Here is a 24581-nt window from a genome sequence, read left to right on the forward strand (position 1 = left end):
AATCTCTGGGGCAGAGGCTGATGACCAGGGTTCATCTGTTGTGTGTCAATGTGTCAAACTGCAGAAGCTTCTTGAAGGCTGGTACACTTCTAGGTAGTTGGCACATGGGAGTGATGGTACAGAAGTAGAGGCTTATACTGAATTGCTGCATTGGTAGGGGCACTGTTTGGCCTGCTATCTGTGACTGTGGTCTGATTACAGTCCTGGGCTGCTTTCCATGCCACTAAAATTCTATACTGCTACATTTCTTCCTGTCATAGATTAATCTGGATACTGGATTACTGCTTAAGAGTTTGGCAGCAACACCCTGCACTTTACATTCTACTGCTACTGCATGAATTCAGAGCAAACACTTCTTGCTTAATTTTCCCCTTTGTGTGGCCTCTTTCCATTTTAATTTCATATGGTATACATGATCTGACTCCTGCAACTCTCAAACATGGTGTGTCAGAGCCCCTTGTTTTGTTTTCACTCCTTTACTCACTCAATGAGACCTAGTCACTGATTCTGACATGACTGCTATGGGCCTGCAGGTTAAAGAAACATAAAGGTGGGATTTTGGCAACTCTACATCTCAGGTGACATACACAATATTTATGAGAGTTATGCTAATTCCTGTGTAGTGTTAAGTTGGTGGTGGTGTTCGGTGCAATAAATTTTCATGTCATCAAGCAGGTGGTCCATCATTAAGTGACTATTTTGTGCTGATATCATCTGATTCAGGGAAGCAAGAAGGGTCAGGTATAGCATGCCATTGAAGTAGGTTAGGTTTTTCATGGGCGTAGTCTTGAAAGATGGGTTTTGCAGTTACATAATGAGCAGTTTGTGTTAAGTGTTGTTGTTCCAGTGATGGTGGCAGGTAACTGGAAAAATGTCCTAAGAAATTGCATCACATAGCATTTATCAACAATCCCTGCTCATGCAGTTATATTTGCTGTACACAGCTGAAATAGCCTTGTTTGTAGCAGATGCAAACTACAACTACTGGTTAGGGTGTACTCACATGACTTGAGGACTGTGTGTGTTCATTTTGTGGGGAACAAACAGTGAGTAGCCCAACTTGGCATTGTAGTTATTCCATGGTGGAGAGTAGTACTTTCTCAAATTCCTTGTTTTCTTCACTGACTAAAGCGACCTAGGAAACATCCCTTATGAAATATCTTTAAAGTTAAAGGCCAAAGTTGTGTAACATGAACACACCATCACTCATTTACTGCCAACCTGTTGCCTTTAAAAGTCTGCATGACTGCCTCTACACAAACCATGAATTTAACAAACTAACTTTCTGCACCATGTAACATCATTGATTCCCTTCTAAACTAAATTGGACACACTAAGGTTCCACTAACACTCCACAGAAAATTTCACCTAAAATTTCCCATAACCTATTAACTAAACAAGAATGTCTCCTTCGAGCCTGTCTCATGAAAGAAATAGACACATTACCAGAGTATACACTCACAAATATCCCTAATAACTAATTAGCAAACACAAAAAATTAGCTCACAAGGCCGCCTCATGGTTTTACGGCATTAGGAGTGTCAGGATGACTATTAGTACATCCTGTGTCACATGCTTAATTTTACCTTTCCCCCCTTGTATTTTCTCCAATCGCTTCCCTTCCCCATTCAGAAGGAGCTGCTGTTAAATACGGCAGTGCTTCCAGTACAACATGAAATAAATGAGTTCTTACTATGTGGACACTTGGGCTTTGGGTTGGGCATTGCAGTTTGACATTAACTGGGGACATAATCTCAATTATCTGGTAAGGTGCCCGGTATTGCAAAATTAGCTTTTTAGTTTTTTCTTTCAGCATGTAGGTGTTAGATAACATTACTCACTGCCCAGTGTGGTACATAACCAATTTAGCTTTTTGTTGTGGGGTGCCTTCATGCCATTCTTAAGACTTCATATTCATCTTTCTAATCTGTTGCCACGTACTTCTTAATTTTGTAGCAAAATTTTGTGTGAAGTATACATCTTCACCTAGGGTAGGTGGCATAATTTGAAAGGGAATGGGGTCTTTTGGCTAAAAACCACCTCATAGGGGATAAAGCCCATGTTTTTGTACACTTTCCAAGTTACAAGCTGTCACTACAAATTATGGTAAAGTGTTCAAATCATTGTGACTACTATTCATGAAATTACTTAACAGTTTTCCCCTACTGTCCTGTGAACTCTCTGTTCAGCCATTCACTTGCAGGTGTAGTGCACTAATTTGTAACATCTTATAGTGTAAATAATAAGTGTAATTCAGAATGAGATTTTCACTCTGCAGCAGAGTGTGTGCTGATATGAAACTTCCTGGAAGATTAAAACTGTGTGCCAGACTGAGACTCAATCTCGGGACCTTTGCCTTTCGCGGGCAAGTGCTCTACCATCTGAGCTACCCAGGCACGACTTGTGCCCCATCCTCACACCTTTACCCTGCCAGTACCTCATCTCCTACCTTCCAAACTTCACAGAAGCTCTCACCTGAACCTTGCAGAACTAGCACTCTTGGGAGAAATAATAATAAGTGTAATAATGAATGTAATTGCTTCAATAACTTGGACATACTTGGCAATTAGTGCTGTGGTCATTTATTATTGTCTCTGGCATTAGATTTTTAATAAGCAATGGTTAACAATAGTCTGTGCCACCATTTCTGCCTGTTGATTTGATATGGTGATCATGGCCAAGACACATGATTTTTAAATACAGGGTGGGCAAGAGTCCCCGTACCCCTGTAACTTCTGTATAGTATGAGATGTTATTAGGCAGGTTGGTAACTTTATTACTACTTGTTGCAATTCGTGTTTACATGTTTCCACAATGGCGTTTTAATCTGTAGCCATGTCAGACGTGAGTGGTCGTAATTGCACTACTGAGGAGCATTTAGTGACAAGTGTGTGGGTGCCTGAATGACACACAGGGCAGACAATGAGACAGAATACTACAGTAGTGTTCTAGGAAAGGTGTGATGAGGCTCCACCATGAAAGGTGACACTTCTGGATTGAGAAATAAATGCTTTTGCTTTTGGCAGTGTTAAAGATAAGCCACTGAGTGGAAGGAAGAAGACATGAGAAGAAACGTGCTGAGTCTCCACTTTGATTGAACAGTCTCCTGTAAAGCCAACACACAATATGCTTTAAATTTGGTATACCAAGGACAAAAATGTGAGATCATATCAAAAGACATTATAGTCAGACCTTTATGACTGAAGTTCGTAAGAGTTATCGGACACAGACTGGAATGAGTGTGTTTCAGCGTGCCAAGTTTTGTTAACTCAATTTCAAAATGCAGTGAACTATGCCATGGTTATGTTTTCAAGTGAATGTGCCATTTATCACAGCTCACACAATAGAAATATTGTCGTTTGAGCCAAAGAGAATCTTCATTACATGGTCAAGTTACAAAGAAAGCTGCCTCACATAATGATATGGGCAGCGATGACTTCACAACTTATGCTTGGACCATACATTTTTCCAGGAACTGTGAATGGCACAGATTATTTACACGTGTTCCAAATGTTGTTCATACCTCAGCTTGAGGAAAGGGGCCTCACAGAATGCAGATGGTTGCAGTAAGGCTGAGTGCCTCCTCACTATGCTCCTGCAGTGCACAATTTCCTAAGTGAGCTTTTTTTATGACGGTTGATAAGTTGTGGTGCATCAACACCACCAGGTTCCTTGAAATGGCCACCAAAACGTCCTGACATCACCACACCTTACAACTCATTATGGTGAGTCATTAAGGTGCATGTATCTGCATGTTGCTATGCTACCAATAAACTGCACAATGCTGTTGAAGATGCATTTCACACTGTAACCCCAGACATGTGTAAAAAATATGTCAAGAAATGTGTTAACAACATGGTTGGGAACCTACTGATATAATGGGCACTTAATACTAAAGTACATAGTTGCGCTAAAACAAATCAAATCAATTAGCATTTGATACTAGGGGTACAGGGCTTCTCACCCACCCTGAGCTTTGTGCTGTTCTTCTGTGTTGACTCAATACATTCTACAGCATGGCATCTAAGTCTGTCAGTGTACCAGTGATACTTCCTTTAACATTGCACAACCTCAAAACCAAATTCACTTAGCCGTGAGTTGGAGGTCTGTCTCGAAATTCATTTCAGTGCAATACCTCAAGATCTGCTTCAGTGTGGAGCCTCGTGAACCTATTACCTCTTCTTTAACAAAGGCATAACGGGTCTTGTTACTTCTGCAAATTTTGGGATGTATTCTCTATAAAATTGCAATCCTGAGATATTACTGTAATTTCTTCATTTGTGCTATACACTGGGAAATCATTTACAGCTTGTATCAGCTGTGAGTTAGTCGTGCACCGTCTTGGCTGATGATATGGCCTGAATAGCAGACTTCCTGTAATACAAAGTGGCGTGTTTCTAAGATAAGGGTCTGTCGTGCCACACACAAGCACTCAGACCTCTTGTAGATGCACCTTATACTCCTGGATGTGTTGGGCAATACAGTGTCATCTCGGTAGACTAAGCATTGTTTTGGTTTCAGATTCTGTAGTACTCCATCTATCATGTGTTGGAAAGTTGCATTTTTCAAACCAAATGGCATCTGATGATACTGGTAGTGATAAAATGGAACTGAAAACGCTGTTTCAGGTCAATCCTCCAGTGCTACCTCTAATTGGTGGTACGCCCCCCCCCCCCCTCCCCCCCACCAAATCCATGGTGATAAAATAATGGCATTGCACCAGATTGTCTAAGGTCTCTGTAATGTTTGGCATGGGCTATTCATTAGTTATTGCTTGTTGTTTAGATATTTACAGTCACCTGATAAGCCTTCTTACCACCTGTTATGAGAAGCACTGACTAAACACTGGTGCTTTCTTTAATAATTACATCCTAGTGCTGTTTCTTGTACACAAGCAGCTCATTTGTTGTGGAATTCCATGCTGCAATAGTCATGTAGCAGGCATTGTCCATGCAGGTTAAATAATTCTGCAAATTTCTCCAATAATCTCTTCATTTCCACTTTATCACATCCATTTAGATAAGACATCTTTCCCCTTAGTGCAGTTAAATCAACAGACTGCCCTGGCTAAAACTGGCCACAGCACACTGCATGGCCCAGACCATAAGGCAGTAGCACATTGCTGGCTCCCTGAGTTCAGGCAGTCAGATGGCAGTAAGATGGCTAGTGTAGTTGCATCGGCTGTGCTTCGTGGTAAGGCCCAGATGTACTGATGGTGATGGCCTCTCTCTCTCTCTCTCTCTCTCCCCCCTCTCTCTATTAATAGTTACATATTTTTTCAGTCTCTCTTTTTTTTTTTTTTACTAAAGACATTAAGACAGCGGCTATCCTGCCTAGCCTAAACTTAAAAATACGTTCATGTCAGAGAAAACTGAGGGAAAATATATCTCCAACAACAGTGACATGGATTTTCTGTGGTTTCTCTAAATCACTCAAGTATAGAACACTGATGATTCCTTCATCAAATCATTTTTCTTCTCCCATTATTGTACACGTGTAAATTTTTTTTAGTTTTTTTATGTCAATAAGATGTGAAACTCTAACCGTAAGAAATGAAATTTAGCCAAGTCAATAGTTAAGTCTCTGAGAGGAGATCAAAGCAATGGCCAAATTCAAAAATTTATACACTTTGAAATAATTTTCTCAGTGAAATCTGTCATCAAATCAATGTTTAATTCTTCCATAACGTTTCCCTAAAAGAATAAAGTGGATGACGGAAACTTGAAGCCATTAAAGATAATAGAGTGGCCAGTTTCAGTCCAGTGTTATGCTACATCTGTTACCAGTTTTAAGAACTAGATGTTCCATCAGGATATGGTTACAAAGGTACTCGGCAGAAGTTCTTGCTAACACAGTGTTCTCAGTTTTCTCTAAAAATGTCCAGCTTTTCGCTTTCTAATTTAGTGCATTATCATTGAAGTTAAGGCTTGAAATAACTTCCTGATCTGAACAGAATAGTTGCAGAATAAGATATCTAATTTTTTATTTCAGAGATCTCAAACACCTGATGCTGTCAACAGTTCCACAGAAGAGAGAGAGAGTGATCCAAATAGTTTCTCCTCTTCGAACAATCTTTCAGATTCACTAAATGATGGAGAACCCTCAGCACAAGCTGTTCCAACAAAGAGATCTCAGTCATCAAGTCCATCACTTAATAATTCTCCATTTGCAAGCCCAACACACAGGTTCTCATCTGGTGGTGGACAGAAAGGATTGATGCAGAGGTTTTATGCATCACATGGAAGGATGAGAATTTATGCTGCTCCAAGGAATACTGTACCTGTTGTTGTTTCTCCTCCTTCTGTTTCACCTGTACATAACCAGCCTCCAATTCAAAGGAAGATCATTGACATCAATAGTGGGAATGATTCACAGGTATGTAGTGTATTACTGAATTAATTAGTAATATTTGTAGAACTTATCAATCAAATGAGCTTTTTTCCTTTGTATTCTACACACACCATAAATTTCTGAAAAAAATATAGTGCATTTGTAAATATACTTGCAAATGTGCCCATTTGCCACTCAGTGCCATCTCCAAGGTGAAGAGCAATGTAATGCTTATTGTTTTTATTATGGATTTTCCATTGTTTGCTAATTGCAAATCAGTTGTACAGGAAATAGTGTCCTAGTTTTATTGCCACACAACTGAAGTGTGTGTTTCATTATGTTTACTTGATACTACGCAACATGGTACCTGAGCCATTGGTTTTTAGACTCCGTACATATTTGCTGAGAAATGTAACATTGTTGTTGAAACAATGACCTTACATTCCAGGCAAAGGGAACTCAAATCTCTATCTTGCCATCCATGTGTAGGTTTTTCACGGTTCCTCTAAACTAATGCAAATGCCAAGATGGTCCCTTTCAAAATAGGAAAGCCAATTTCATTACCAGTTACCATGTCTAATCGGAGCATCATTTGAAATACTAAACCATAATATTCACTTGTTTCTTTGCTATGTAGATCATTGGACTTCAGCTGTACATGTCATGACATTTAAGGGGTGATCAAAAAGTTTCTATTTGAAAAACCACACTGTTCAGAATAGGTATGCCAATCACGCAAACTCACAATGAGCATCGAGGCACTTGTCTCAACAATGCATCAGGTTAAAAATACCTGTTTGGTATAACATCGTGTCCTGCTGCATGAAGTAGTTCTTAACTGGCTGTTCTACATCCTCATCTGACAGAAATTTTCAATGGATTAAGGACTTTTTTAAGGGACCAAAGGCATGATAATCACGTGAGCAAGAGATCAGGACTATAGGGCAGGTTCTAGTGTCTCCCACATGAGTTTGTGTAATTTCTGCATTACATTTCCTATATGGGGACATCCGTTATTACGAACTTGGTGCACCATTCCACAATGGTAGTTTTTTTTATAGACATGCTGCGCCATACACATTCTTCATTCTCCAGTGGATGTCTCCCAGTTTTTGTCCTTCAGCAACCAAGGAAAGAATAACAGCATGTTGTTCCTGTTAACATGAATTTGGTAATGTGGCCATAGTTCACATTTCCACATTTACTGCACACAGATGCATTGGAAAGACAGGAATGCCACACTAATACTTTGTCATATGTGGGTGCTTATATACCCACATCAGAGTCATGTTACATTGTGTACATGCTGCAGCAAAATACTCAAATGGAAAGTTTTGATCGTCCCTCATAGTAGCAAATTATAGAGGGGAGAGAGTAATTTTTATACTGACAGATTTCATATAAGAAGCATTTTGTACAGGATTCAGATGAAGACCTGGTAAAGACTCCAGTGAGAAAGGGCTACCAATCAGCTGAAGAGAAGATACAAGCAGAGTTACAAGAGATGCAAAAACGGGAAGAAGAATTGAGGTAGGTCTTATAAATTTACAATCATTTGTAATGCAGTTATCTGATTTTTGGTAAATTGTTTCCTAACATGTATTATTTCATCTCGGAAGGTTGCTGAGAGCAAAACTATTTGCTCAGTCACAGCCAAATCTTTTGAGCATTGGTAGTATTGAGGAAGAAGAAATTAATCATATCAATGGTGATGGAGGGAAACAGACTTTGCAGAGTGCACAGTCTATTCCAAACCTCTTAGATTCTGATGATTCATTGGATGTTTCACAGGATCCGGCTTCACAAAAGGTGAGAACTGGCATTCAGTTATGAATTAAGAGGAATATCTACACAACATTAGCTTAATAATTCCAATTGCAGGTTTTCAAATTTTAGTTGGAGGAGACATTAGTCTACTATAACATTCATGTTTCTGCTAAATAGACATTCCATTGTGAAATGAAATACTTTCCAAGGATCATAAAGATGGCTAAGAGGTTAATTTTTTTAACTTATAGACAGAGAAATGTAAAACACTCACAGAAGCATAAACACACTTGCAAAATTATAAGTATTTTCCAGTTAAGCATGTGAGCTTTTTATACAGATACTGGCTGTACGCCCGTGCTTAACAGTGGATAAAGAAGGGCGTTTGCATACTGTCACTTTTTAGGGTTCCGTACCTCACTTAGTAAAAACAGAACTGTTACAGGATCACTTTGTAAAGAAATGTTTTCCTAGTGAAGAAGTCAAATATAAATGAAACGTAATGAAACAAGCAAAGCATTTTTTAAAGTCTTTAACACACAAAGTGAAATCAGTAAATCTGTATAGCCTAGCCAAGTAAATTCACTGTTATGAAACTTCCTGGCAGATTAAAACTGTGTGCCCGACCGAGACTCAAACTCGGGACCTTTGCCTTTCGCGGGCAAGTGCTCTACCATCTGAGCTACCGAAGCACGACTCAGGCCTGGTCCTCACAGCTTTACTTCTGCCAGTATCTCGTCTCCTACCTTCCGAACTTTACAGAAACTCTCCTGCAGAGTTTGGAAGGTAGGAGACGAGATACTGGCAGAAGTAAAGCTGTGAGGACGGGGCGTGAGTCATGCTTTGGTAGCTCAGATGGTAGAGCACTTCCCCGCGAAAGGCAAAGGTCCCGAGTTTGAGTCTCGGTCGGGCACACAGTTTTAATCTGCCAGGAAGTTTCATATCAGCGCACACTCTGCTGCACAGTGAAAATCTCATTCTGGAAATTCACTGTTAGTTTGTATTCAGAAAGATAAGATTGTTGTATTTAATTCTGTCACTGATGTAAACTTCTAAAAATACTCCTGTCACTGAGGTAAAAAAACTGACAGCTTCATCTATTGGTTCTTTGGATACAACACCATCACTAAGGCAAATATCTGAGCTACTAACCTGAGAAGACTCCTAAAATTCAAATTACACTATTTTTATCTGCGGTCCAGTTTCGAAATAAATCCTATAGGTTGCCTCCAGCTAGACTAGTTATCTGTGCAAACCACATGAATATTCACCAAGCAGTTTTGGAGATCAGTGTGTAAACAGAGACAGACAACATGATGATTTTACAGTTTTATTATTAGTGTAGATATAAATATTTGATAAGTAGCTGAGATAGCTATTGAATAATAAAACATCTGTATATCTTTTAAACAGGAATAGTAGCATGTTGCACATGCTAAACCAGTGTACCAATAACATCTGATATGATGTAGTTGCTTATAAAACAATAAATTATTAGCTCTACAGACTAAACTCGAAGTATATCAAATAAAGTACAACACAGAAGACTGTAAAAAAAATTGCCAGTAGAAGCTATAAAATATTTTTTAAAAAACTGGTACTGTGGGAGACATCAGAACCATAATACTTCCATATTATACAAACCACACAACAATAAAGATTCTAAGGAGAAAATACACAGCAGAGTGCAGAAATTGTTAGACTATACTAAGAGGGTCGTTCAATAAGTAATGCCCCACATTTTATTCTCGGAACATATTTATTGTTGAGAGTCAGAATATGGTGACATGGTAAACAGGTCTTGTCCATGTCCTATTTTTCTACATTGTCTCCATCACGTCCTATGGCCATATGTCAATGTTATGGAAGAGCATGTATTACCCACTGGTAAAAGCTCTTGTCCTGTAGGCATAGCCATGTTTTCACTGCATAGATGACCCTTTCATCATCTTCAAAGTGTTTTCCCCCATAGAGAATCTTTAAGCGGCCCAAAGAGATGGAAGTCTGAGGGTATCAGGTCTGGACTGTAGGGTGGATGTCTGGAGCAGTGGCTGTGACAGGACGTCCTGAACCTGGTTGATCATGGAGCTCTGTTTCTGCATTTCCTGAGGTTTTAACTTCCTTTATCCATTGCCCAACTGTACTACTATCAACTGCAGCACCACCATACACTGCACACAAACATTTATGGATGTTCGCCATGGTTTCTTTTTCTGAACACAAGAATCCAATAACAGCACGCTGATTGTAATGTGAGTTGCATGTAGATGCCAAATTGACACTGTACTATGGCTCTGACATCTGCAAGAATGGTTTGAAACTTCACCAGCACACAGAACAAACATCAAATGTGAAGCACCAACAAGGACATTTGTCTATGTATTTATTTGTTGAATGTATTTAAAGTGCCTTACAAAATTTTAATAACAGATAAAATGTCATACAGAGAGCGAAGGATTCAAATTGTTGGTAACACATTTATTGTCTTGACCCAACAAATTTGAATACCCAGTAGAATAAATGGACTTGGATGGCTGATAGTGGCAGAACCTGTAAAGTGCTGCAGTTTTCCAAGAAAGTGCCACCCTGAAGTTCCTCAAATGTATGCTTCAACAATAGTTCTTGCTGCAGATGAGATAAATATGACCACATGGCCATAAACTCATGTCTTATCTTCACTTCAGTTGTGTATAGTTGCCATTGTACCTAACTCTAGATTTACTTTACTACATTGTCACATCATCTTGGTTTCTCTCTCAGTAACTCTTCAGTCTGTTGGCATGTTGTTCACTTGTCCATCTTGTGTTACCATTGTGAACATCCAGCCAAGGACAGCAGACATTTGTTTCTGTTGATTCTACCAGTCAGATTCTGCCACCTCATGACTACAGCGTCATTTAAACACACATTTTAACCATTCTGTCAAGATTCTCTCTCTTGTTGAATGTTTAAGGTGGACACATTACTGACAAAATTCAGATTTACCTGGATATTTAAAATTAAATCAGTAGAAAACTAGATTATTCCTGAGCTATTATAATAAAATTTTGTAACTAAGCAAGTAAGGAAAAGTAATGCAAATAATGAAAATCAGCAAGAGAATTAAAACTGAACAGATATTGTGAATTTTTTTATTTTTATCTTTCTTCAAACATCAGTAATTGTACATTACATTAAGATACGACAGAATAACTCATTGGTCCCATACAGTGGATTCACATAAGGCCTCTCCACCATCAAGGCTTCAGAGTATGTTGTACAAAAATACATAGTTAGATGGTTGTTGTTTCGTGTGTGGTGGTGATATGCGGAATAAAATGAACGTACTGATACCACAAAATGCAACCACTTTATTAAATGTGATTGATCATAAGACAAGAGTCATGGGTGTTGATATGCACACTCCAAAATGAAATAGACAAAGGCCAAGAATAAAAAGATGGGGCTGAGTGACACACCTGGTCAGTATAAATTGATGATGGGCAACTGAAACAAGGAATCCACAGATGAACAAAGACCAAAGCAGTAGATTTATCTATCATATCCTTTAAAAGTACAGCTTCCACGCAACGCAATGTCCTGTCAGTTGCGGAGAAAATATATCGGAACAAATTTGACTCAAGTAGTGGACCAACCAGGTCCAAATGGACACATTGAAGTCAGTCTTAGCATGTCATATTTTCCCTATTGCAGAAAACTGTGGTGTCCTAGCCGTTGCATTGGCAAACAAGAGGTGTGCATAAACTGTCTGCAGTCCACTTAAACACCTGACCACACAAAGCCCTCAGTCACTAATTTTGTGGTGGGATGAATACCAGGATTTGATAAGTTATGCAGACCATCAAAGATTGCCCTGCAGAATTTGGCAGGGACAGAGATTGTGATTTGCCTTTAAAGGTGTCACACCACAGGAGTAAGTTGGTATGGGGGATTTGGACAAGTTTGGGCAGAAATTGTGGCAGTTCAGACAAAAAGTGCTGAACTCTATGAACATTGATGGAAATATGCCCATGCGGCACCGTGTAATTCAATTTGGACGTGTTGTCAAATTTGGCACCATTGGTAGGCAATGACTTCGAAAATAAGCTGGAAATATTAGTGTGTGAGCTTGTCAGCCAGGTTCCACAAGGTGAAAGAATCTGGTTTGTCACCTCTATAACCAGTGCTGAAACACAATTTGAATCATGAGGGGAGTGGTCACAATGATGTATTTGTGCATAAAAATTTGATGCATGCCCAGGAACATCTGTTTGTATCAGTGTCCTTTCTTCATCTTCCATAAAGAAGTCCATAAGATCCAAGGATAGTAACAGAACTGTGATGCACGATCCACATGTCCTTGTACACATTTGGGAGGAGAATGTTTTAATCAACCTCACTTGTAGTTTCATACTTTCATTGTTCTATATTGTTCAACATATCCCACAACCCACAAGAAACCAAACGAAACCAAACCAGTATAGGTGAAAGGTCTCAATAACTTTTGTTATGTGTCAGTGTTCATTGTTTGGTGTAAGGTAACACTGTGCATTTCCTGAGTCCACAGAAATTGATTGTTGTCATAGGTCACCAGTGTGGGCTTTTCCATTGTGGTGAGTGTATGTAACAAGATACATGTACTGATTTCATAAAATGTAACCTCTTTAACCTGATGACATTGCTATTTTGAGTGAAAGTGAAGAATTACATGATCTGCTGAATGGGATGAACAGTGTAAAGAGAATGGATTGAGAGTAAATTGAAGATGAAGGTAATGAGAAGTAGTAGAAATGAGAACAGCAAGAAAGTTAACATCAGGATTGATGGTCACAAAGCAGATAAAGTTAAGGAATTCTGCTACCTAGGCAGTAAAATAACCAATGCTGGACAGAGCAAGGAGGAAATCAAAAGCAGACTAGCAATGGCAAAAAGGTCATACCTGGCCAAGAGACGTCTACTAATATCAAATATCAGCCTTAATTTGAGAAAGTAAGTTCTGAGAATGCATGTCTCGAGTACAGCATTGTATGGTAGTGAAACATGGACTGTGGGGAGAACTGGAACAGAAGAGAATTGTAGCATTCGAGATGTGGTGCTACATACTGATGTTGAAAATTAGGTGGACTGATAAGGTCAGGAATGAGGTGGTTATGCACAGAATCGGAGAGGAAAGGAACATGTGGAAAACACTGAGAAGAAGGGACAGGATGATCAGACATCTGTTAAGACATCAGGGGATGACTTCCATAGTACTCAAGGGAGCTGTAGAGGTCAAAAACTGTAGAGGAAGACAGAGACTGGAATACATCCAGCAAATAATTGAGGACATGCATTGCAAGTGCTACTCAAAGATGAAAAGGTTAGCACAGGAGAGGAATTCGTGGTCGGCTGCATCAAACCAGTCAGAAGACAGAGGACAAAAAACCTCTTCATTAAAAAAAGAATGATCACAAGATATGAGACACATGTGTTAACACAGACAATACAAAGTGAACTAGACATAGGTAGAGACTTCAAGAAGGCATTATGTGTGTGTGTAATGTTCTTGGGACTCGATTTTGCTTGCTCATGTCACCTTCTGCAGGTCGATATCATCACATGACCATAGTGAACCAACAGAAAGCTTTTTATGCAGTATTTCACACCATAACACTTGAAAAGTTCCAAGATTATGAGCTATGTGAAAATCCTCTTGAAGGAAAATTTAACTTTTTAAGCTTATTTACCGTTGTTGGTGTGAACCCCTTTTGTTACATACATAACTAAGGGGAAGAGCTATTACACAAAGATGAGCTTGGAGGCAAGATACTGAGAGACTTGATTTGATTGATGGGATTTAACCAGAGAGGTAAAACAGCTGAACATAATCCCATTTATCAGCAATGTCATTTTTGTGTGACCTGTTAGCTAGGTTCCACAAGTTGACACAAATGTGGTTCCTAGCCTCCAGATGTCCACACTGAAACTGAGGTTATTGTACAATGTCTCCCCCTGTCATACTAGGAAAGCTAACTAATAGCCTTAAGTAGTAGGATGATTCCCTTTACATTCTCTGTTAGCTGCAATTTCTTCAGGAATTAGACATGTCCAAAAAAAAAAAAACAGATGCCATACACACAATTGTAGTATCTAAGCCTTGATGGTACTTCATGATATCTTCAGAGTGGATGCACCCTATGTCCAATCTCTTGCAGGAATCATGTAAGATGCCATGAGCAAAGAGGGTAATGGGCAGGGAGCACTACAGAATGAGTGTTAAACAATTTGGGAATTTGGGTTGGACATGAAGCATGCTCAAATAGCCAGAGTGGTTAAGGCAAGTGCTGGCATAAAGCAGAAAATCCAGGTTTGGGTCCCGTTGTAGCACAGATTTTCACTTGTCACAGAATTATTTCAATGCCCTAATGCAGCTGAAATTGGTACTTCTTTTTCAACATGCGAACATTCTGTATCTTTTGCTCTCCAGTACTTCGCATTGAAAGATTAAATGTCACTTCTTTCTCTATATCTACATCCGTACTCTACAAACCACTGTAAGGTGTACCACTGCTAGTCATTTCCTTTCCTGTTCCACTTGCAAATACAGTGTGAGAAAAACAAATGTCTATATACTTCCATACAAGCCCCAATCTCTTGAATCCTATCTTCCCAGGGGCACTCCTGACAATACCGTTGTCTCTGATAAACTCTCACTGTTGGGAACAAAATACCAGATTCTGCTCATTGAGAAGCCTTAGAGCCATTCACATTCCCGGGAACCTATTCCATATACTTGTACATTCAGTAAAAGTTGGCAGTGTGGCATCATATAAAATGCTTTACAGAAATCTAGGAGTACGGAATTTGCCTGTTACCCTTCATCCGTGCTTCACAGAATTTCCTAAGAGAAAAGAGTGAGCTGAGTTTCACACAAGTGATGCTTTCTAAAACCATGCTGATTTATGGACAGAAACTCTGCCCTCTCGAGAAAATGTATTATATTTGAACTAAGAATATGTTCAAAGATTCTGCAGCGAAATGATGTTAGGGATATTGGTCTGTAATATTGTGGGTCCGTTCTTCTGCCCTTGTTATACACAGGGGACACCTTTGCTTTTTTTCCAGTTGCTTGCTACCTTGCACTGGGCAAGAGATTCATGAAAAATGCAAGCTAAGTAAGGGGCCGATTCTGTAAAGTACTCTTTGAAAGACCAAAATGGGATTCCATCAAGACCTGACAACTTATTTGCTTGAAATTCTGTTTCTCTACACCAGGGATTTTTCTCTATGTCATCCACACGGGAGCCTGTGCAATGGTCAAATGATAGTCTGTTTGTACAATTCTCCTATGTGAATGATTTCTTAAATGTGAAATTTAAAAGTTTGGGTTTACATTTGCTATCTTCTATTACCATACCAGACTGGTCAATATGTGACTGGATAGAAGTCTCAGACCCACTTAGTGATACCCTTTGTGTGCAGGTGTGTCTTGAGGTTCCTATGCCCACTCATTAGATCTAAAAGTTAAATCTGCCTCTTGTTAACCCCACAATTACAGAAATTTTCTTAGAACATGGTTCTGGCATCATTGGCTTGCCACAATTTTGTTTTTGGATTGTAGTCAAATATTTTGCATGCTGTCTTGTGATTCAATTACATAGTATTAAATTTTACCACTGAAGTAGTGATGATGGGTAGGACAGGTTCTGGTCCAACAAATGGTCATTTCCCCTGTGGCGGCAAGCCTATTAGCTTGCACATTACTACTAACTCCTGAGTGACAAGAGACTGACAGCAGGTTTTCACTCTGCAAAATATATTTGATCTCATTGCAGGGGTTGATAGGGATTTCAGAGCAACTTGGCTGTGTGAATGAATGCAGATGCTATGATCCTCGTAACACCTACATAGATACTTCTCTGCACATACTCTAATTGTGAATATTTCCCCTGGAATACTGTTGCTAGCTTCCCTGGATAGATTGTGCTTTCTATTTGAGGCTGCACCCTGTGTACACTGCCTCCAGCAACCTCGTCTGTTTTTCACCAGTCAGTAAACCAGACTGTCATCTGAACAGTACTGTGGTTATTTCTTACACTGCTCCTACTTCCTATGGTTAGAAAGATTTGCTGAAGCCACTGGAAGTTGTTACATAGTGAGCATGCATTTTCTCTGTCATTCTTATGTTTACCACATTCATTATATAAGTGTGGAATTCTGGAAATCCTACAGATTTCCAGTTTCTTAACGTACATGCTCCTGCTGCTGCCTCCATTGTAAGCCAAAGATGTAATGGGGGTGTGTCCAGCATGGGAGTGCTGTTAATTCAACCCAATAAATCTAGGCAGTCCAGCCGTGCACCTTATCGTGCTCCTTAGCAGCTGTCTTCTGGCACGGATCGTGTCACAGCTTAGGTTGGGCAAGTGCTTTAGTTCTGTACCATTTGTGCCATCTAGTTCATTTTATTACGTAAACCAGATGACTAGAGAAGGAGTACTTATTCCCCTTATTCAGAAAGGATCTACTATTGTATGGACTCAGTCCCTCCAGATAAAAGTAGGACAACTCATGATGGCGACACAGCAAAAAGATTTTCACCGAGATCTGAAAGACCTAGGTTGACACAAGGCTGTGGAGTAGGTGACTGTAATAATTCAAAGGAGCCAAGTCGCAACAGTTGTTAATATCTCTGAATTGTCAGCCTAATAGGTCATGGTTCAAAAATACTGATGCTAATTATTTACAGAAGAATGGACAAACTGGTAGAGGCCAACCTTAGGGAAGAGAAGTTGGGTTCTGAAGAAATGAACATGCAATACAATACAGACTGCACTATGTATCTTAAATGAGACACTGTAGAAAGACAAACCTACATTTCTAGCACTTGGAGATTTAGAGAAAGCTTCTTACTGTGTTGGTTGGAATACACTCTTCAAAATTCTGAAGGTAGTAGGAATAAAATACGGGGAGCAGAAGGTTAACAGAAACTTGTAGGAAAATAAGGATAATTTCAAGAGTTGGGAGTTCAGAGGGACGTAGTAGATCAAATAACTCGTACATACTAGTTGACTTCCAATGTTTTCTTTTATTTAGCTTTATAATCAGTCAGTGAGTCAAGGCATACTTCCTGAAAGACTAAAATATGCTGTAATAATATGGATTTATAAAAGTGGAGATAAGCAATTAATTTCCAAGTCAACCCTCTTTCTTGTATTTTTTTGAGATCAAATTGGGAGGGTAGCTTGTCAGAACATATAATGAATTATATGATGTTATTGGCAATGCAGCTTGCCGCTAACTTGGTGTAATGTTTTGTCTGTAAAGACATGTATTTGTTGCCTTTATGATTCCTTCACTCTCACACATAAATCTGTACCGTAAAGTAAGGGCCTCCTGTTTTGTCTTTAGGCTGATCCGTGATAAGACAGGCAAACAATTATACTAATGGAGGATTCTGAGTATTTTCTCTAATTACATTCACTCTCTCTCTCCTTTATCTATGTACAATTTTAAATATAATATTTCATTACGTGAAATCAGCCCAATAGAATCTCTGGTGGAGCCCTTCGTCTTAACATTCAGCGGCTGGCTTGCTGTAAAAGATCTTTATATCTATTATTATTGTTAAGCACTGCATTCAGTTGGGAAAATCGATCGTTTGAACAATTCGTTCCTTTTACGACAGATTTCGAATTTCAGATGTGTCCGAAGCCTTTTTGGACGATTTTATAAAGACTTGTCGATTGCAGGCTCTCTTCGTCACAGCTGAAACTTCCCCACTAGTTACAGGGCCAAGACAATCATCAATGATTCAGACAAAGAACTCATTCGTCACTCACTCTAGAATAAAAGGGTCACAAACCTTATTTCTGAGGAAAATTATATATTCAATCCATCTCCATTACATATTCCGTTTTCTGTTGATTCAAAGTCTTAGTTAATTTGCAATTACAGTTTTTCTCTCTCTTCGAATAACCCGCTAGTGGCACAAACGTTAATAGCTCGCTTTAGCAAGAAGAAGAGCAAATATGTCTCTTTTAGAAACCCGACAATCTTCCAGCAGATACTTCCAAAGCTGTCCTCGTTACACGTCTATAATAACCATGGAGAATACATATATGTCTCTCTGTTATTCCAAAGAATAAACGTACTGGAAAATACCTTGGCGTCGACGAGCTGTCGGCGCATATATTACTAGAAACTCCGATCAGATGCTTTTGAAAAGCGAATAAATGTGGATGATTTGATTGACCATTATTAATTATTGCGTGGTAGAGGGTAATTTTCTGTGGGGAGATTACAAACACTGAACCACTTTCCTGCTAACCTTGGAATTACTGTCCCTTTTGGCTTTTGCAAAGGATTTCCTGCAGAGAAACAAAAACATGATCTCATAAGTTCAGGTCTGGTAGTAGTAAAAATAAAAATTACCCTTTTGGCATGTTCTGTGATTGTGCCAAGAGGTTAGATTATGTGGATCATTTGTCTGTAATTTGTAAAAGTCTATTTGTTTTAAAGTTTCAGAAAAATTCCCCAAGAAAAAGAAGTGCACTGATTGCTGAGTGGGAGAGCAGGATCCAAAAAAATTCAGAGCATTGATCGTGACCTCTGAACCACCACCAATGGTATGATATATCTGGAGCACTATTCCATAAGTTTTATTGCTATAAAATTTGCTTTGACACTTCCATACTGTAAAACTGATGTGCTGAATTTTCTACACATCATTGAAATAATATATATAACTAAAAATTTCAGAGATACGAAATTGACAAGAAAATGTAAGCTTTCTTAGGGAATTTCAGTGATGAAATCCTCTCACATTATTAGCCAAGTAACAACTGTTTTCAGAGCTATTAGTTAGCTGATAAGGCAAGAAAATTTCATAGATATAAAATCATCTTTGTTGTAACAGTAAGGTGGTTGCTGTATGAAGTAGACAAGGTCTTTTTCTGGAGTTCAAATTTTGTGTGTTGTTCCTAGATGTAGGTTGAATGGGACTGCTACTATTTCATATTGATTATACACTAATTAAATATGAAAATGTATGACTTCATATACTTACTTTGGAAACACACTATTTGTATAAAGCAGTGGTAGATGACAGTAAAGGCACTGATTCAGAGCACTGTATTGTAAACAGTAGGTGAATTATTGACATAGCTTGAGGACGCTTGAAGAGCAAATGATAAAGTTGTTCAAAAAATGTCTCCATAGGTGTATCACAATGTAATTATGGTTAAAGAGATTCACATAGGACTATTGCTGCATAATGTTAATTTCTTTCACTTTCCTCTAATGTAAAAGTTGTAATCACTCTGATTACAATTCCACCCCTCCCCTTTCTTTTCCTGGTGTCACTATCTTGATGGATTTTTGTCATTACACACTATCTCACTTGCACAGTTGTGACAAATTTTCTACATTCTAAACTCTTAATTTGAAAAAAAAGAGAAAAAGAAAAGGCTCTTGAGATTTAAGTTGTAGGTTTCTTCTTACCTAGTTATGTATACATTTGGGTAGTGTATCACTGTAAAAGTGGAGAACAGTTTCCATCAGAATGTGTAGAAGTAAAAATAGTAGTTCCTTTGCAATGGAAAAAGAAAGTCATGTGCACAGGAAAATTATTCACGCTGGTCAGTTTTTTGGCATATAAAATAACTAGTTTGAATTGTTACTTTCTAGTAATAATACACTATAATCCACACGTCTTAACTCCAGTGATTTACCATCTAAGATAAACAATGGCCTCCCATTTTTTTTCTTTTTTATTATTTGCTAATGTGGCCACTCATTCACTTAGGATCCATTATTGTTATCTTATCCCATCATGTATGATGTATTACACCATACGTAAGTTGTTTCAAATGTTCCACTGTATTTTCTGCCCACGTCCAACCTCCTCCTCCTCCTCCTCCTCACCACATATTTCACTGTTCTTGGTCTACAATGGAGGCAGTTTGTTTTATTTCAGCCCTTCTAATAAAATGATGAAAAATACTTAGACATGTTTATCAAGCTGAATAAATCACTTTTACAAAAACAAAGGCTAGCTGTGATATCATGATTTCATATATTACATCTTGCAGAAGGTACGCACACACAAAAAATTAATTTACTCATTTACATCATGTAAAACAACTGAGTTTGGAAAAAATGATACCTTCTGGTTGTAGTGTGTGCTCAATGATTTAGGATACTGTATTAATTCTTATTTTGATTATGTAATATTACTTAACATTACCATTATTATTATTAAATAATTTTATCAGAAGTTTGTGTAGAGACATTTCAATGTTGAAATTTATTATTTATTTGCAGAAAATGTCACATTCCAGAATGTGTGTGGATACAACCAAGAAACAATACTGCCTTTGCAATTTTACTAGACTGCTGTGTTCCCAGTATTGTGAAGAAATTTGTTTTTCTTATGTAGAGTTTCTTAATATTATTGTGCAATTATTGTTGAAGATTTCTGACAGGACCAGAAATAATAAGTATTATTAGGGAGGTAATACACAATACATTCCAGCGACATAGGAAACAATGTCTAAGATATTTTCTTAATGGGTTTCTTTGTAATTGTATAAGAACTGTCATTTTACTCTGTGTGATGAATTGGTTTGAAGCTGAATATTCTGTTAAAATCCTTAAACTTAATTTCAATGCACAAATACTCATACCATTTGTTCTAATTTGGCTACTGGGATTTCATAATGGCTTCCAGTCACTTTTGGTTACCATTGGCATGATGCAGAAGTTGAAGTAAAAATTTCAATGGTATGAGCAGTGTTGTATCATTCTGTGTTGAAAGCAATCAAAACAATTTGATTTTCCTTGTATTGTGTCTTGCCTATATGCTAAATTTGATGATTGCATTTGATGGAAATTCAAATGAAAATCTAAAGTGATGAGTGTTAATAAATGTTCCATTTAGTGTGTTCTTTTCTTGAACTTCAGTGTAACACACTCCTGAAGAAATATTTTCCCTTTATTGTTCTACACACAAGGAGCTTTTGTCCTTCCTTCTCATTAATTTGAATGTGCTTAAAAATTAGAATATTGCTGTGTGTCATATGTAATTGCAATAGATTAAGGGTATACTCCTTCATAGTATTCCATGACTAGAAATGTTTTGTTGATTAAATTGATGGCTGATGATTTAACAAAATGTATTTGCCATCCTTTTGTTGTGCTGGTTGGAAGCATCACTCGATGGCGAATTTAGCCTGCTAATTTCTTAAAGAAATACATGAAAATGAAACAAACTGTAGATAAACAGTTATACAACAGTAATAACGCAAGAATTACAGTAAAATTAAGAGAAACTAATATATAGTATTTTGAGACACTTATAATATGGTTATTCAAACATGACCAAAATGTAATATTGCTGGGAGTGTAACTGTACTATCTGGATGATGCTTATGCAAGATTCTGTGTAAAGATTGAACGTAGTTTGATTAACAGTTGCAGTGTTCTAAGTAATGTCTGTAGAAAAGCATGTTTGTGAAAAAGGAAACTAAGCTTCAGCAGTTTCAGAAGAGAATTGGCGTAAGTATCACTAGTCTGGGTGTATGTAGAGAGGAGACTAAGAAAACAGTTGTTTGAATTCATTTTCCTGTTTCTTCTTTCAAGTTATGAAGTAATTTTGGAATACATAACAAAAAATTGATATACAAGAAGCTGTTAAATATAAGTATTAAAACTATTGAACAAATAGGCATTATAGTTAACAACATTTTATTGTGTAAGAGTTGTTTGTATGTGTAATATGACTGTTCTGTTACATATTGATGAAATTTTCACACCACTCGTTATTTTCATTGTTGAAATTGCAGGTAATATCTGTTATATATAAGTGTGTGTGTGTGTGTGTGTGTGTGTGTGTGTGTGTGTGTGTGTGTGTGTGTGTGTGTGTGTGTGTCATCAAAGTAAAAATGTGGTGTGAAAATGACTTAATGTACTGGTATTTATTTGAATACTATTTATACTGTTGCATTGTTGTGGCATTAAACTCCCTCTCAGACTTTGTTCAAAATATTGAATTTGAAGGTGCTTCTTGAATTTTTTTGTGCTACCACCCATGGTTAGATCTATTATTAACCAACATGTACATATCAAATATTCATGTGGCATGAGGTGCATTTCTGAGAAATGTAAGTAATAAATTGCTTGTAAAGGATCCATGATATTTAATAAATGGATACTAATTCAGTCAAATTTTGTCATGAAACACAATAAAAATGATTACTTCTGTATACATGTCCCAATTAAACCATTTCAGAAGTAATGCTTATATACATGCATGAGTTACCACCTCACTTAAACAGTAAGTATTTTCAAAACTGCACCTAAAAAAATCACTAATGTACTATAGTGCAAAACAAAAACTTAGTGAGCCATACTTACGACATCGAATTAGTCACAGTTTCTGTAAAAATAAATGAATAAGTAAATACTTTCTCCTTACACTTTTTGTTACTGCAATGTTATAAGGCATTTCAAATTTCTTCTGAGACAGATACTTACTTACACTTCCATTATTCTGAGATGCTAATGTTCTCATATTGCTTACATCTGGAACAGAAAAAAAATTCTCCACATAGGCAGTTGTGACAGTAAAAGACTTACTTTTCATCTCACTCAAGTGTGGCAATAAAAATAACCAAATTATCAGACATGTAGACTTTATTAGAACCTTATCCTTTTTCAATATAGAAAGGATTAGATGATACATTAAAAACACTACTATGGTCTCAGATATGCATCAATTTGTGTGCTTCATATGAGAAGCACTTTGGTGACACTTCAATTTCTTTAGAAGAAAAAGAAAAATTCATACAGTTAGGTTTAGTAATGGTAATCTGTGCAGAACCTTCCGGGTGTCTGTGATTTAAAGACCATTATGAAAAGAAACTATGCAGAAAATAGTTCACTATGCACCCATATTACCAGAGCATTTTAAAGTTACTTTCATACCACTAAATGTATAATTTAGGTAGCTAATCTCAAACCCTAATGAATCCATCTCCATCCTTACCCCAGTGACACTCCAAGACACACATCTTCCACATGTTCCCCAAAATCTACAAATCCAATGATCCTGGATACCCCATTGTAGCTGATTATTGTGCTCCCACTGAAAGAAGAATTTCTCTCTTGTTGACAAACATCTCCAACCAATTGCACATCAAAGATACTAACCACTTCCTTCATCAGCCCTTCAGTAACCACACGCCTTTACCTCCTGGACCCATACTCATCACTGTAGATGCCATCTCCGTATACACAAACAACCATGATGCCCAAGCCCTCATCACTATCATACACTCTCACCCAATGTCCTTCAGACTTCAAACCCACTACCTCATTCCTTGAACACCTTACCAACTATATACTACTACTACTACTACTACTACTACTACTACTACTACTACTACTACCCTACTACTACTACTATAATTACTATTACTGTGAGGGGAAAGTATATAAACAAATTTGTGGCACAGGGGCCACACTCATGACACCCTCCTATGCTAAAATACCTTCCTAGCCTTTCAAAACGCCAGACACCTTATCTGATGGAGGTCCATTAATCATATAATCTGGACTCAGGTCCAAGACATCCTATCCTCAGTCCTCCACAACCTTCTCTCCCACCTGCTTCATCTGGTCCTGCTTATTCTAATATTCCACCTTCCTGCACATTGACCTCCACCTCTCTGGTGACACCATCCACAACTCTGTCCATACTACAGCCATTAACCACCAATAGTACCTGCATTTTGATAGCTGTCATCCTTCCCACACAAAAAAATAACTCCCACACAGCCTGGCCACCCGTGGGCATCATATCTACAGTGATAATACTCTTGCCCAGTATGCTGAAGGTTTCATGGGGGTGTTCACACACAGGCATTCCCTCCCTCCCCCCCAAAAAAATCTAATACTTAAGCATATTTCCCATGCCATACCTTCAGACAACCCTAACTGTCCCACCATCCCCAAGAAACAGTTACAAAGGAATGCCCACCTCATCACACAGTATCACCCTGAACCATATAATTCACCAGCATTCTGATTATCTATCACATCTGGAAATGAGACAACTTACCCAAGATCATTACCACCATTTTTAAAGTGGTATTCATCTCTCCTCCCCCCCTCCCCCCACCACCACCACCACCACCACCACCACCACCACCACCACCACCACCACCACCACCACCACCAAATCATCCTGGTCCATACCTATGCCACTCACACAAGGAACTCCTTGTAACAGGAATCATATCCTCATGGATGACCCAGGTGCAAGACCTGCCCAGTTCACCAACTCGACAATTGCCACTCCAGTTGTGATGCAGGCTTACCCCACACTGTTAGGTGCAGGACCACATGTGAAAGCAGTTGTGCCATGTACTTACTCAGCTGTTGTCACTATACCATTTTTCTATTGATATGACAACCAACCAACTGTCCATCAGAATGAAGCCACTAGCAAACTGTGGCCAACAAAAAAG

General features: G+C 38.2%; 1 protein-coding gene across 1 annotated transcript in view; it reads left to right on the top strand.

Annotated features, from left to right (window-relative positions):
• LOC124555640 (neurofilament heavy polypeptide-like) overlaps nt 1–22278 on the top strand; it is a 308023-nt gene extending 285745 nt beyond the window's left edge. Inside the window, exons 6-10 of the mRNA XM_047129622.1 lie at nt 5992–6375; nt 7751–7860; nt 7950–8139; nt 18574–18680; nt 20377–22278. Coding sequence (XP_046985578.1) covers nt 5992–6375; nt 7751–7860; nt 7950–8139; nt 18574–18654 — 765 coding nt within the window. The 3' untranslated portion in view covers nt 18655–18680; nt 20377–22278. The remainder of the gene's footprint in view (nt 1–5991; nt 6376–7750; nt 7861–7949; nt 8140–18573; nt 18681–20376) is intronic.
• The last annotated feature ends 2303 nt before the right edge of the window (nt 22279–24581 follow it).

This window comes from Schistocerca americana, chromosome X (assembly GCF_021461395.2).
Source record: "Schistocerca americana isolate TAMUIC-IGC-003095 chromosome X, iqSchAmer2.1, whole genome shotgun sequence".
In the NCBI taxonomy this organism is placed as follows: Eukaryota; Metazoa; Arthropoda; class Insecta; order Orthoptera; family Acrididae; genus Schistocerca; species Schistocerca americana.